Source organism: Ranitomeya imitator, chromosome 3 (genome assembly GCF_032444005.1).
Source record: "Ranitomeya imitator isolate aRanImi1 chromosome 3, aRanImi1.pri, whole genome shotgun sequence".
NCBI lineage: Eukaryota > Metazoa > Chordata > Amphibia > Anura > Dendrobatidae > Ranitomeya > Ranitomeya imitator.
In genome coordinates, this window is record NC_091284.1 from 27102468 (window position 1) to 27118065 (window position 15598).

At 48.9% G+C, this 15598-nt stretch overlaps 1 protein-coding gene across 1 annotated transcript; it reads left to right on the forward strand.

Moving 5' to 3' along the window:
* The first annotated feature begins 336 nt into the window (after positions 1-336).
* On the forward strand, positions 337-14511 carry LOC138671894 (apovitellenin-1-like). The gene is made up of 4 exons (XM_069760023.1): positions 337-383; positions 13370-13469; positions 13557-13719; positions 13926-14511. The coding sequence occupies exons 2-4, from the start codon at positions 13418-13420 to the stop codon at positions 14020-14022; spliced, it is 312 nt and encodes a 103-aa protein (XP_069616124.1). The 5' UTR covers positions 337-383; positions 13370-13417; the 3' UTR covers positions 14023-14511.
* Positions 14512-15598: the final 1087 nt, after the last annotated feature.

The following is a 15598-nucleotide window of genomic DNA, read 5'->3' on the forward strand; positions in this document are numbered from 1 at the left end:
ATACTAACCCATAACAATCCTAGATTACCATGGATGGTGCATATTCATATTAACTCCTTTATCTTAAGAAACTTTACGCCTTAGGCTCCAGCCCTGGTTTGGATTTTATTTTAAGTCATGTGACAAGGCTCGATGAAGGGTCGATATTGGCTGCTTCCAATAGGTGACGCTAGAGCTCAAGCCCTCTTCCTCTCTGATGATGCAATTTACCCCAATAACGGTTAAGAGGATTAGTTTGAAGCTTGATGCCAAAGTTATGCAAACTGGATTTTGACCTGTAAACAAAGAACTGAGAGCGATTTATCTTCTAATCCACTTGTCACATTTTGATTGATCACTTTCACTGACAGAGAACACGGAGAGACGACCATTTATAATCAGTGGTAAGAAAAGAATGACTAGAATATAAATCATGACCCTCCCCCGCTATATACACGCCACAGCCCAAGTGTCAGTGTCATTATCCTGTACCCCGAGTGTCATTATCCTGTACCCCCAGTGTCAGTGTCATTATCCTGTACCCCAAGTGTCAGTGTCATTATCCTGTACCCCCAGTGTCAGTGTCATTATCCTGTACCCCGAGTGTCAGTGTCATTATCCTGTACCCCGAGTGTCATTATCCTGTACCCCCAGTGTCATTATCCTGTACCCCCAGTGTCAGTGTCATTATCCTGTACCCCCAGTGTCAGTGTCATTATCCTGTACCCCCAGTGTCAGTGTCATTATCCTGTACCCCCAGTGTCAGTGTCATTATCCTGTACCCCCAGTGTCAGTGTCATTATCCTGTACCCCGAGTGTCAGTGTCATTATCCTGTACCCCCAGTGTCAGTGTCATTATCCTGTACCCCCAGTGTCAGTGTCATTATCCTGTACCCCCAGTGTCAGTGTCATTATCCTGTACCCCCAGTGTCAGTGTCATTATCCTGTACCCCCAGTGTCAGTGTCATTATCCTGTACCCCCAGTGTCAGTGTCATTATCCTGTACCCCCAGTGTCAGTGTCATTATCCTGTACCCCCAGTGTCAGTGTCATTATCCTGTACCCCCAGTGTCAGTGTCATTATCCTGTACCCCAAGTGTCAGTGTCATTATCCTGTACCCCCAGTGTCAGTGTCATTATCCTGTACCCCAAGTGTCACTGTCATTATCCTGTACCCCGAGTGTCAGTGTCATTATCCTGTACCCCCAGTGTCAGTGTCATTATCCTGTACCCCGAGTGTCAGTGTCATTATCCTGTACCCCCAGTGTCAGTGTCATTATCCTGTACCCCCAGTGTCAGTGTCATTATCCTGTACCCCGAGTGTCAGTGTCATTATCCTGTACCCCGAGTGTCAGTGTCATTATCCTGTACCCCCAGTGTCAGTGTCATTATCCTGTACCCCGAGTGTCAGTGTCATTATCCTGTACCCCCAGTGTCAGTGTCATTATCCTGTACCCCGAGTGTCAGTGTCATTATCCTGTACCCCGAGTGTCAGTGTCATTATCCTGTACCCCCAGTGTCAGTGTCATTATCCTTTACCCCCAGTGTCAGTGTCATTATCCTGTACCCCGAGTGTCAGTGTCATTATCCTGTACCCCCAGTGTCAGTGTCATTATCCTGTACCCCGAGTGTCAGTGTCATTATCCTGTACCCCCAGTGTCAGTGTCATTATCCTGTACCCCGAGTGTCAGTGTCATTATCCTGTACCCCCAGTGTCAGTGTCATTATCCTGTACCCCGAGTGTCAGTATCATTATCCTGTACCCCCAGTGTCAGTGTCATTATCCTGTACCCCCAGTGTCAGTGTCATTATCCTGTACCCCGAGTGTCAGTGTCATTATCCTGTACCCCCAGTGTCATTATCCTGTACCCCCAGTGTCAGTGTCATTATCCTGTACCCCCAGTGTCAGTGTCATTATCCTGTACCCCCAGTGTCAGTGTCATTATCCTGTACCCCGAGTGTCAGTGTCATTATCCTGTACCCCCAGTGTCAGTGTCATTATCCTGAACCCCCAGTGTCAGTGTCATTATCCTGTACCCCCAGTGTCAGTGTCATTATCCTGTACCCCGAGTGTCAGTATCATTATCCTGTACCCCCAGTGTCAGTGTCATTATCCTGTACCCCGAGTGTCAGTGTCATTATCCTGTACCCCCAGTGTCAGTGTCATTATCCTGTACCCCCAGTGTCAGTGTCATTATCCTGTACCCCCAGTGTCAGTGTCATTATCCTGTACCCCGAGTGTCACTGTCATTATCCTGTACCCCGAGTGTCAGTGTCATTATCCTGTACCCCCAGTGTCAGTGTCATTATCCTGTACCCCCAGTGTCAGTGTCATTATCCTGTACCCCCAGTGTCAGTGTCATTATCCTGTACCCCCAGTGTCAGTGTCATTATCCTGTACCCCCAGTGTCAGTGTCATTATCCTGTACCCCAAGTGTCAGCGTCATTATCCTGTACCCCGAGTGTCAGTGTCATCATCCTGTACCCCCAGTGTCAGTGTCATTATCCTGTACCCCGAGTGTCAGTGTCATTATCCTGTACCCCAGTGTCAGTGTCATTATCCTGTACCCCGAGAGTCAGTGTCATTATCCTGTACCCCCAGTGTCAGTGTCATTATCCTGTACCCCCAGTGTCAGTGTCATTATCCTGTACCCCGAGTGTCAGTGTCATTATCCTGTACCCCGAGTGTCAGTGTCATTATCCTGTACCCCCAGTGTCAGTGTCATTATCCTGTACCCCCAGTGTCATCATCCTGTACCCCGATTGTCAGTGTCATTATCCTGTACCCCCAGTGTCAGTGTCATTATCCTGTACCCCCATTGTCAGTGTCATTATCCTGTACCCCCAGTGTCAGTGTCATTATCCTGTACCCCCATTGTTAGTGTCATTATCCTGTACCCCCAGTGTCAGTGTCATTATCCTGTACCCCGAGTGTCAGCATCATTATCCTGTACCCCCAGTGTCAGCGTCATTATCCTGTACCCCCTGTGTCAGTGTCATTATCCTGTACCCCGAGTGTCAGTGTCATTATCCTGCACCCCGAGTGTCAGTGTCATTATCCTGTACCCCCTGTGTCAGTGTCATTATCCTGTACCCCGAGTGTCAGTGTCATTATCCTGCACCCCCAGTGTCAGTGTCATTATCCTGTACCCCGAGTGTCAGTGTCATTATCCTGTACCCCGAGTATCAGCGTCATTATCCTGTACCCCGAGTGTCAGCGTCATTATCCTGTACCCCGAGTGTCAGCGTCATTATCCTGTACCCCGAGTGTCAGCGTCATTATCCTGTACCCCGAGTGTCAGCGTCATTATCCTGTACCCCGAGTGTCAGCGTCATTATCCTGTACCCCGAGTGTCAGTGTCATTATCCTGTACCCCCAGTGTCAGTGTCATTATCCTGTACCCCGAGTGTCAGTGTCATTATCCTGTACCCCGAGTGTCAGTGTCATTATCCTGTACCCCCAGTGTCAGTGTCATTATCCTGTACCCCGAGTGTCAGTGTCATCTTCCTGTACCCCAGTGTCAGTGTCATTATCCTGTACACCCAGTGTCAGTGTCATCATCCTGTACCCCCCAGTGTCAGTGTAATTATCCTGTACCCCCAGTGTCAGTGTCATTATCCTGTACCCCCAGTGTCAGTGTCATTATCCTGTACCCCCAGTGTCAGTGTCATTATCCTGTACCCCCAGTGTCAGTGTCATTATCCTGTACCCCCAGTGTCAGTGTCATCATCCTGTACCCCCAGTGTCAGTGTCATTATCCTGTACCCCCACTGTCAGTGTCATCATCCTGTACCCCCACTGTCAGTGTCATTATCCTGTACCCCGAGTGTCAGTGTCATTATCCTGTACCCCGAGTGTCAGTGTCATTATCCTGTACCCCCAGTGTCAGTGTCATTATCCTGTACCCCGAGTGTCAGTGTCATTATCCTGTACCCCAGTGTCAGTGTCATTATCCTGTACCCCGAGTGTCAGTGTCATTATCCTGTACCCCCAGTGTCAGTGTCATTATCCTGTACCCCCAGTGTCAGTGTCATTATCCTGTACCCCAGTGTCAGTGTCATTATCCTGTACCCCGAGTGTCAGTGTCATTATCCTGTACCCCGAGTGTCAGTGTCATCATCCTGTACCCCGAGTGTCAGTGTCATTATCCTGTACCCCCAGTGTCAGTGTCATTATCCTGTACCCCAGTGTCAGCGTCATTATCCTGTACCCCAGTGTCAGCGTCATTATCCTGTACCCCGAGTGTCAGTGTCATTATCCTGTACCCCCAGTGTCAGTGTCATTATCCTGTACCCCAGTGTCAGTGTCATTATCCTGTACCCCCAGTGTCAGTGTCATTATCCTGTACCCCGAGTGTCAGTGTCATTATCCTGTACCCCCAGTGTCAGTGTCATTATCCTGTACCCCCACTGTCAGTGTCATTATCCTGTACCCCCAGTGTCAGTGTCATTATCCTGCACCCCCAGTGTCAGTGTCATTATCCTGTACCCCGAGTGTCAGTGTCATTATCCTGTACCCCCAGTGTCAGTGTCATTATCCTGTACCCCGAGTGTCAGTGTCATTATCCTGTACCCCCAGTGTCAGTGTCATTATCCTGTACCCCCACTGTCAGTGTCATTATCCTGTACCCCCAGTGTCAGTGTCATTATCCTGCACCCCCAGTGTCAGTGTCATTATCCTGTACCCCGAGTGTCAGTGTCATTATCCTGTACCCCCAGTGTCAGTGTCATTATCCTGTACCCCCACTGTCAGTGTCATTATCCTGTACCCCCAGTGTCAGTGTCATTATCCTGCACCCCCAGTGTCAGTGTCATTATCCTGTACCCCCAGTGTCAGTGTCATTATCCTGTACCCCGAGTGTCAGTGTCATTATCCTGTACCCCCAGTGTCAGTGTCATTATCCTGTACCCCCACTGTCAGTGTCATTATCCTGTACCCCCAGTGTCAGTGTCATTATCCTGCACCCCCAGTGTCAGTGTCATTATCCTGTACCCCCAGTGTCAGTGTCATTATCCTGTACCCCGAGTGTCAGTGTCATTATCCTGTACCCCAGTGTCAGTGTCATTATCCTGTACCCCCAGTGTCAGTGTCATTATCCTGTACCCCGAGTGTCAGTGTCATTATCCTGTACCCCCAGTGTCAGTGTCATTATCCTGTACCCCCACTGTCAGTGTCATTATCCTGTACCCCCAGTGTCAGTGTCATTATCCTGCACCCCCAGTGTCAGTGTCATTATCCTGTACCCCGAGTGTCAGTGTCATTATCCTGTACCCCCAGTGTCCGTGTCATTATCCTGTACCCCGAGTGTCAGTGTCATTATCCTGTACCCCCAGTGTCAGTGTCATTATCCTGTACCCCAGTGTCAGTGTCATTATCCTGTACCCCCAGTGTCATTATCCTGTACCCCGAGTGTCAGTGTCATTATCCTGTACCCCCAGTGTCAGTGTCATTATCCTGTACCCCCAGTGTCAGTGTCATTATCCTGTACCCCGAGTGTCAGTGTCATTATCCTTTACCCCCAGTGTCAGTGTCATTATCCTGTACCCCAGTGTCAGTGTCATTATCCTGTACCCCCAGTGTCAGTGTCATTATCCTGTACCCCCAGTGTCAGTGTCATTATCCTGTACCCCGAGTGTCAGTGTCATTATCCTGTACCCCCAGTGTCAGTGTCATTATCCTGCACCCCCAGTGTCAGTGTCATTATCCTGTACCCCGAGTGTCAGTGTCATTATCCTGTACCCCAGTGTCAGTGTCATTATCCTGTACCCCAGTGTCAGTGTCATTATCCTGTACCCTGAGTGTCAGTGTCATTATCCTGTACCCCCAGTGTCAGTGTCATTATCCTGCACCCCCAGTGTCAGTGTCATTATCCTGTACCCCAGTGTCAGTGTCATTATCCTGTACCCTGAGTGTCAGTGTCATTATCCTGCACCCCCAGTGTCAGTGTCATTATCCTGTACCCCCAGTGTCAGTGTCATTATCCTGTACCCCCAGTGTCAGTGTCATTATCCTGTACCCCCAGTGTCAGCGTCATTATCCTGTACCCCCAGTGTCAGTGTCATTATCCTGTACCCCCAGTGTCAGTGTCATTATCCTGTACCCCCAGTGTCAGTGTCATTATCCTGTACCCCCAGTGTCAGTGTCATTATCCTGTACCCTGAGTGTCAGTGTCATTATCCTGCACCCCCAGTGTCAGTGTCATTATCCTGTACCCCCAGTGTCAGTGTCATTATCCTGTACCCCCAGTGTCAGCGTCATTATCCTGTACCCCGAGTGTCAGTGTCATTATCCTGCACCCCCAGTGTCAGTGTCATTATCCTGTACCCCCAGTGTCAGTGTCATTATCCTGTACCCCCAGTGTCAGTGTCATTATCCTGTACCCCGAGTGTCAGTGTCATTATCCTGTACCCCCAGTGTCAGTGACATTATCCTGTACCCCCAGTGTCAGTGTCATTATCCTGTACCCCAGTGTCAGTGTCATTATCCTGTACCCCCAGTGTCAGTGTCATTATCCTGTACCCTGAGTGTCAGTGTCATTATCCTGCACCCCCAGTGTCAGTGTCATTATCCTGCACCCCCAGTGTCAGTGTCATTATCCTGTACCCCCAGTGTCAGCGTCATTATCCTGTACCCCGAGTGTCAGTGTCATTATCCTGCACCCCCAGTGTCAGTGTCATTATCCTGTACCCCCAGTGTCAGTGTCATTATCCTGTACCCCCAGTGTCAGTGTCATTATCCTGTACCCCGAGTGTCAGTGTCATTATCCTGTACCCCCAGTGTCAGTGACATTATCCTGTACCCCCAGTGTCAGTGTCATTATCCTGCACCCCCAGTGTCAGTGTCATTATCCTGTACCCCCAGTGTCAGTGTCATTATCCTGTACCCCCAGTGTCAGTGTCATTATCCTGTACCCCCAGTGTCAGTGTCATTATCCTGTACCCCCAGTGTCAGTGTCATTATCCTGTACCCCCAGTGTCAGTGTCATTATCCTGTACCCCAGTGTCAGTGTCATTATCCTGTACCCTGAGTGTCAGTGTCATTATCCTGTACCCCCAGTGTCAGTGTCATTATCCTGCACCCCCAGTGTCAGTGTCATTATCCTGTACCCCCAGTGTCAGTGTCATTATCCTGTACCCCCAGTGTCAGTGTCATTATCCTGTACCCCCAGTGTCAGTGTCATTATCCTGTACCCCCAGTGTCAGTGTCATTATCCTGTACCCCGAGTGTCAGTGTCATTATCCTGCACCCCCAGTGTCAGTGACATTATCCTGTACCCCCAGTGTCAGTGTCATTATCCTGTACCCCCAGTGTCAGTGTCATTATCCTGTACCCCCAGTGTCAGTGTCATTATCCTGTACCCCGAGTGTCAGTGTCATTATCCTGCACCCCCAGTGTCAGTGTCATTATCCTGTACCCCCAGTGTCAGTGACATTATCCTGTACCCCCAGTGTCAGTGTCATTATCCTGCACCCCCAGTGTCAGTGTCATTATCCTGTACCCCCAGTGTCAGTGTCATTATCCTGTACCCCCAGTGTCAGTGACATTATCCTGTACCCCCAGTGTCAGTGTCATTATCCTGTACCCCAGTGTCAGTGTCATTATCCTGTACCCTGAGTGTCAGTGTCATTATCCTGTACCCCCAGTGTCAGTGTCATTATCCTGCACCCCCAGTGTCAGTGTCATTATCCTGTACCCCGAGTGTCAGTGTCATTATCCTGTACCCCAGTGTCAGTGTCATTATCCTGTACCCCAGTGTCAGTGTCATTATCCTGTACCCCCAGTGTCAGTGTCATTATCCTGCACCCCCAGTGTCAGTGTCATTATCCTGTACCCCCAGTGTCAGTGTCATTATCCTGTACCCCAGTGTCAGTGTCATTATCCTGTACCCTGAGTGTCAGTGTCATTATCCTGTACCCCCAGTGTCAGTGTCATTATCCTGTACCCCCAGTGTCATTATCCTGTACCCCCAGTGTCAGTGTCATTATCCTGTACCCCCAGTGTCAGTGTCATTATCCTGCACCCCCAGTGTCAGTGTCATTATCCTGTACCCCCAGTGTCAGTGTCATTATCCTGTACCCCAGTGTCAGTGTCATTATCCTGTACCCTGAGTGTCAGTGTCATTATCCTGTACCCCAGTGTCAGTGTCATTATCCTGTACCCCCAGTGTCAGTGTCATTATCCTGTACCCCAAGTGTCAGTGTCATTATCCTGTACCCTGAGTGTCAGTGTCATTATCCTGCACCCCCAGTGTCAGTGTCATTATCCTGTACCCCCAGTGTCAGTGTCATTATCCTGTACCCCAGTGTCAGTGTCATTATCCTGTACCCTGAGTGTCAGTGTCATTATCCTGTACCCCCAGTGTCAGTGTCATTATCCTGCACCCCCAGTGTCAGTGTCATTATCCTGTACCCCCAGTGTCAGTGTCATTATCCTGTACCCCCAGTGTCAGTGTCATTATCCTGCACCCCCAGTGTCAGTGTCATTATCCTGTACCCCCAGTGTCAGTGTCATTATCCTGTACCCCCAGTGTCAGTGTCATTATCCTGTACCCCGAGTGTCAGTGTCATTATCCTGCACCCCCAGTGTCAGTGTCATTATCCTGTACCCCCAGTGTCAGTGTCATTATCCTGTACCCCAGTGTCAGTGTCATTATCCTGTACCCTGAGTGTCAGTGTCATTATCCTGTACCCCCAGTGTCAGTGTCATTATCCTGCACCCCCAGTGTCAGTGTCATTATCCTGCACCCCCAGTGTCAGTGTCATTATCCTGTACCCCCAGTGTCAGTGTCATTATCCTGTACCCCGAGTGTCAGTGTCATTATCCTGTACCCCGAGTGTCAGTGTCATTATCCTGTACCCCCAGTGTCAGTGTCATTATCCTGTACCCCCAGTGTCAGTGTCATTATCCTGTACCCCGAGTGTCAGTGTCATTATCCTGTACCCCAGTGTCAGTGTCATTATCCTGTACCCCCAGTGTCATTATCCTGTACCCCCAGTGTCATTATCCTGTACCCCCAGTGTCAGTGTCATTATCCTGTACCCCGAGTGTCAGCATCATTATCCTGTACCCCCAGTGTCAGCGTCATTATCCTGTACCCCCTGTGTCAGTGTCATTATCCTGTACCCCGAGTGTCAGTGTCATTATCCTGCACCCCCAGTGTCAGTGTCATTATCCTGTACCCCGAGTGTCAGTGTCATTATCCTGTACCCCGAGTATCAGCGTCATTATCCTGTACCCCGAGTATCAGCGTCATTATCCTGTACCCCGAGTGTCAGTGTCATTATCCTGCACCCCCAGTGTCAGTGTCATTATCCTGTACCCCGAGTGTCAGTGTCATTATCCTGTACCCCGAGTATCAGTGTCATTATCCTGTACCCCGAGTGTCAGCGTCATTATCCTGTACCCCGAGTGTCAGCGTCATTATCCTGTACCCCGAGTGTCAGCGTCATTATCCTGTACCCCGAGTGTCAGCGTCATTATCCTGTACCCCGAGTGTCAGCGTCATTATCCTGTACCCCGAGTGTCAGCGTCATTATCCTGTACCCCGAGTGTCAGCGTTATTATCCTGTACCCCGAGTGTCAGTGTCATTATCCTGTACCCCCAGTGTCAGTGTCATTATCCTGTACCCCGAGTGTCAGTGTCATCTTCCTGTACCCCAGTGTCAGTGTCATTATCCTGTACACCCAGTGTCAGTGTCATTATCCTGTACCCCCAGTGTCAGTGTCATCATCCTGTACCCCCCAGTGTCAGTGTCATTATCCTGTACCCCCAGTGTCAGTGTAATTATCCTGTACCCCCAGTGTCAGTGTCATTATCCTGTACCCCCACTGTCAGTGTCATCATCCTGTACCCCCAGTGTCAGTGTCATTATCCTGTACCCCCACTGTCAGTGTCATCATCCTGTACCCCCACTGTCAGTGTCATTATCCTGTACCCCGAGTGTCAGTGTCATTATCCTGTACCCCGAGTGTCAGTGTCATTATCCTGTACCCCAGTGTCAGTGTCATTATCCTGTACCCCGAGTGTCAGTGTCATTATCCTGTACCCCAGTGTCAGTGTCATTATCCTGTACCCCGAGTGTCAGTGTCATTATCCTGTACCCCCAGTGTCAGTGTCATTATCCTGTACCCCCAGTGTCAGTGTCATTATCCTGTACCCCAGTGTCAGTGTCATTATCCTGTACCCCGAGTGTCAGTGTCATTATCCTGTACCCCCAGTGTCAGTGTCATCATCCTGTACCCCGAGTGTCAGTGTCATTATCCTGTACCCCCAGTGTCAGTGTCATTATCCTGTACCCCAGTGTCAGCGTCATTATCCTGTACCCCGAGTGTCAGTGTCATTATCCTGTACCCCCAGTGTCAGTGTCATTATCCTGTACCCCAGTGTCAGTGTCATTATCCTGTACCCCAGTGTCAGTGTCATTATCCTGTACCCCAGTGTCAGTGTCATTATCCTGTACCCCCAGTGTCAGTGTCATTATCCTGTACCCCAGTGTCAGTGTCATTATCCTGTACCCCCAGTGTCAGTGTCATTATCCTGTACCCCCAGTGTCAGTGTCATTATCCTGTACCCCCAGTGTCAGTGTCATTATCCTGTACCCCCAGTGTCAGTGTCATTATCCTGTACCCCAGTGTCAGTGTCATTATCCTGTACCCCCAGTGTCAGTGTCATTATCCTGTACCCCGAGTGTCAGTGTCATTATCCTGTACCCCCAGTGTCAGTGTCATTATCCTGTACCCCCCAGTGTCAGTGTCATCATCCTGTACCCCCAGTGTCAGTGTCATTATCCTGCACCCCCAGTGTCAGTGTCATTATCCTGTACCCCCAGTGTCAGTGTCATTATCCTGTACCCCCAGTGTCAGTGTCATTATCCTGTACCCCAGTGTCAGTGTCATTATCCTGTACCCTGAGTGTCAGTGTCATTATCCTGTACCCCAGTGTCAGTGTCATTATCCTGTACCCCCAGTGTCAGTGTTATTATCCTGTACCCCCAGTGTCAGTGTCATTATCCTGTACCCCAGTGTCAGTGTCATTATCCTGTACCCCAGTGTCAGTGTCATTATCCTGTACCCTGAGTGTCAGTGTCATTATCCTGTACCCCCAGTGTCAGTGTCATTATCCTGCACCCCCAGTGTCAGTGTCATTATCCTGTACCCCCAGTGTCAGTGTCATTATCCTGTACCCCAGTGTCAGTGTCATTATCCTGTACCCTGAGTGTCAGTGTCATTATCCTGTACCCCCAGTGTCAGTGTCATTATCCTGCACCCCCAGTGTCAGTGTCATTATCCTGTACCCCAGTGTCAGTGTCATTATCCTGTACCCTGAGTGTCAGTGTCATTATCCTGTACCCCCAGTGTCAGTGTCATTATCCTGCACCCCCAGTGTCAGTGTCATTATCCTGTACCCCCAGTGTCAGTGTCATTATCCTGTACCCCCAGTGTCAGTGTCATTATCCTGTACCCCCAGTGTCAGTGTCATTATCCTGCACCCCCAGTGTCAGTGTCATTATCCTGTACCCCCAGTGTCAGTGTCATTATCCTGTACCCCCAGTGTCAGTGTCATTATCCTGTACCCCGAGTGTCAGTGTCATTATCCTGCACCCCCAGTGTCAGTGTCATTATCCTGTACCCCCAGTGTCAGTGTCATTATCCTGTACCCCAGTGTCAGTGTCATTATCCTGTACCCTGAGTGTCAGTGTAATTATCCTGTACCCCCAGTGTCAGTGTCATTATCCTGCACCCCCAGTGTCAGTGTCATTATCCTGTACCCCCAGTGTCAGTGTCATTATCCTGCACCCCCAGTGTCAGTGTCATTATCCTGTACCCCCAGTGTCAGTGTCATTATCCTGTACCCCGAGTGTCAGTGTCATTATCCTGTACCCCGAGTGTCAGTGTCATTATCCTGTACCCCCAGTGTCAGTGTCATTATCCTGTACCCCCAGTGTCAGTGTCATTATCCTGTACCCCCAGTGTCAGTGTCATTATCCTGTACCCCCAGTGTCAGTGTCATTATCCTGTACCCCCAGTGTCAGTGTCATTATCCTGTACCCCCAGTGTCAGTGTCATTATCCTGTACCCCGAGTGTCAGTGTCATTATCCTGTACCCCGAGTGTCAGTGTCATTATCCTGTACCCCCAGTGTCAGTGTCATTATCCTGTACCCCCAGTGTCAGTGTCATTATCCTGTACCCCGAGTGTCAGTGTCATTATCCTGTACCCCCAGTGTCAGTGTCATTATCCTGTACCCCCAGTGTCAGTGTCATTATCCTGTACCCCCAGTGTCAGTGTCATTATCCTGTACCCCGAGTGTCAGTGTCATTATCCTGTACCCCCAGTGTCAGTGTCATTATCCTGTACCCCCAGTGTCAGTGTCATTATCCTGTACCCCCAGTGTCAGTGTCATTATCCTGTACCCCCAGTGTCAGTGTCATTATCCTGTACCCCCAGTGTCAGTGTCATTATCCTGTACCCCCAGTGTCAGTATCATTATCCTGTACCCCGAGTGTCAGTGTCATTATCCTGTACCCCCAGTGTCATTATCCTGTACCCCCAGTGTCAGTGTCATTATCCTGTACCCCCAGTGTCAGTGTCATTATCCTGTACCCCGAGTGTCAGTGTCATTATCCTGTACCCCAGTGTCAGTGTCATTATCCTGTACCCCCAGTGTCAGTGTCATTATCCTGTACCCCCAGTGTCAGTGTCATTATCCTGTACCCCCAGTGTCAGTGTCATTATCCTGTACCCCCAGTGTCGGTGTCATTATCCTGCTCCCCAGGTATCAGTGCCATTATCCTGTACCCCGAGTGTCAGTGTCATTATCCTGTACCCCCAGTGTCAGTGTCATTATCCTGTACCCCAGTGTCAGTGTCATTATCCTGTACCCCCAGTGTCAGTGCCATTATCCTGTACCCCCAGTGTCAGTGTCATTATCCTGTACCCCCAGTGTCAGTGTCATTATCCTGTACCCCAGTGTCAGTGTCATTATCCTGTACCCCGAGTGTCAGTGTCATTATCCTGCACCCCCAGTGTCAGTGTCATTATCCTGTACCCCAGTGTCAGTGTCATTATCCTGTACCCCCAGTGTCAGTGTCATTATCCTGTACCCCCAGTGTCAGTGTCATTATCCTGTACCCCCAGTGTCAGTGTCATTATCCTGTACCCCAGTGTCAGTGTCATTATCCTGTACCCCGAGTGTCAGTGTCATTATCCTGTACCCCCAGTGTCAGTGTCATTATCCTGCTTCCCAGGTATCAGTATATCAAGTCCATTTTACTATTTTGTGTTCATGTTTTGAGGTAAATTTTGCAGTCAAGAGAAATGTGATTTTGGGTCTTTAGTTTTCTCGTCTCCCACCGTTGATTTCATGACCTCAATGGTTCGTGTTCTTACAGCATCAGCCTCAGATCTACATATAACGGTTTATCTGTTGGGATCCTGTCATGCGTCTGCCGGTTATCGCAGCCATCTGTTTCCTGCTCCTTCTGTCCGCTGGTAGGTGAATATTCTTGCCAAACTCCACCCAACAAGACGATAACAAACCATTTACTTTTTTTATGCTTTTACTGGAACCCATAATAGAAGTTGAAGGAAAAGCCGTTTCCAAGAGACATGTGCGTCGGGACTGGTTGATCATTCCGGACACTGTGGCCTTCTATGTCTATGAGGCTGTGAATAAGGTGTCTCCAGAAGCCGGGAAGAGCCTTATGGATTTGTTCGAAAAACCCCTTGTCCAAGACGTACGGTAAAAAATATACGTAGGATTTTTCTCCATAAACATGTTTTATATGTTGAGTCTACTCCTTATCTCGAAGGATGCCCATCATGGGCGGACGCCCGAATCCAGGTGACCGTTTTTTTTTAAAAAAAAGATGAAAGTTACAAAAAGAAGAAATGGTAAAAAAATAATAAAAACCTAGTATATTCATATTAAATAATTGTCTTTCACAGGTGCTACTTAATAAAAAAGACATCTGAGTTCACCGTGAAAGCAGAGGACCTTTATCAGAACATATCAGATTTCCTGAACAAGAAAAGTAAAGAGTGAAGTTGTCCAAATCCTCCCTGAACTCGTGGCCCACCGACAGGCTGTGTAAATGTTCTCTTTGACTATATCTGGTTAATTATTAAATTATTTGTCCCCTAAGGAGAGATGGAAAATGTATGATCACTTGTTTACACCACCGATCCCAAGAACCGAGGATCCCAAGTTCCCTGTGTGAATTGAGCTGTAGTGAGCATGTGCGACCACCACTCCTCTAGGCAGTGAATATAGCAGTGGTCGCACATGCTCACATCGAAAAATGGAAGACTGTGAATTTATTTTTAGATGGAGCCGGTAGATCTACACAGAATTCATATATACTGCACAGATATAAGTGCAGTGTGCTGCCCTGTGGTGTCCCTGTATGGCACCGCCATGGAGGTATTCTCCCACAGAAGTAATACATCTACACAGATAACAGCTATGATGCAGTGCTGGATGGAAAACTCCACATTTTTTGTCAGATTCTGCATGGAATAAAAGGCGCAAAGCTTGAAGTGTGTGTATTGTGTATATATTGATGTACAGTGTAGGTCATCTGCATTCCGGGGTTTCCCTGGGCAATCCAAGTCTGTACCGGCCTTGGGAGGGAGTGAATAAACCTGTCTATGACCACCCGCTCGACCATCTGGGCTGCAACCACTTTTGTACCAGATGCGGTAGGTCAAACATCTGAGAGCGAGGGAGTTTGTCACCACAAGATGCCCAGTTATGAACCCTATGGGCTCATACAGACATAGTGACCCTGAAGCATGCCAACATGTCAGTTTTTAAATTGTCATATTCCCGGGCATCTTGTAAGGCCAAGTCATAATAAACCTTCTGGGCTTCACCAGTCAAATAGGGGGCCATCACCTCCACCCACTGCTCTGGTGGCAGTTTCTCCCGCTCTGCAACCCACTCCAACACAGAAAACGCCTCTACGTTATCACCCGATGTCATTTTTTGCATCGCTAGGCTTACCACCTTACGGATGTCAGTGTCGTCACCTGGACTTGTCGAATGGGCTTCAGGTCTCCCATGAGCTGCCTCTGCAAGCAACTCAATCTGCTGCTGCTGTTGTTATCTGAACTGGTCCTGTTGGTATTGCTGCTGCTGTTGGAGCTGCTGCTGCATCTGCTGGATAAGCAACTTACTCATCTCCTGATGTGCCAGCTGTTGCTGCTGCTGTGCATTCACCAGATGCTTGAACAAGTCCTCCATTTTGCCTGACGTTGTTCGCTGGCTTGTGCAATGACAGTGAAGTAGATGTGCTGGATCATCCCCACAGTCGTCAGATTTCAATGCAATCGAACACTCGTGTGGAGAAGTGAAGAAACAGCTGTATACAGACCCAAGTCAGGCGACCAGTATGCACCAACTTTGGGAGAAGAGAGCTGCGATCAGATTTTGGTTGAGACATGCTTGAATCTGATCGAGAGCAGTCCAGAGGGAAGTGAGGCAGTGTTGAAAGCCAAAGGCGGGTTTACAAAATGCTGACAACATAATAAAAAACTAAATTAAATTTTTAGGACCAAAACAGTAACAATGCAGCGATATGATGAGAATCTGCATAACTAGTCAGATGCTAAATAGTTAC

Coding starts and splice junctions, on each gene's coding strand:
- LOC138671894 (XM_069760023.1), top strand. CDS start 13,418: ATGCGTCTGCCGGTTATCGCAGCCATCTGTTTCCTGCTCCTTCTGTCC. Junction 13,470..13,556: donor CCTGCTCCTTCTGTCCGCTG/GTAGGTGAATAT, acceptor AACCCATAATAG/AAGTTGAAGGAAAAGCCGTT. Junction 13,720..13,925: donor CCCCTTGTCCAAGACGTACG/GTAAAAAATATA, acceptor TGTCTTTCACAG/GTGCTACTTAATAAAAAAGA.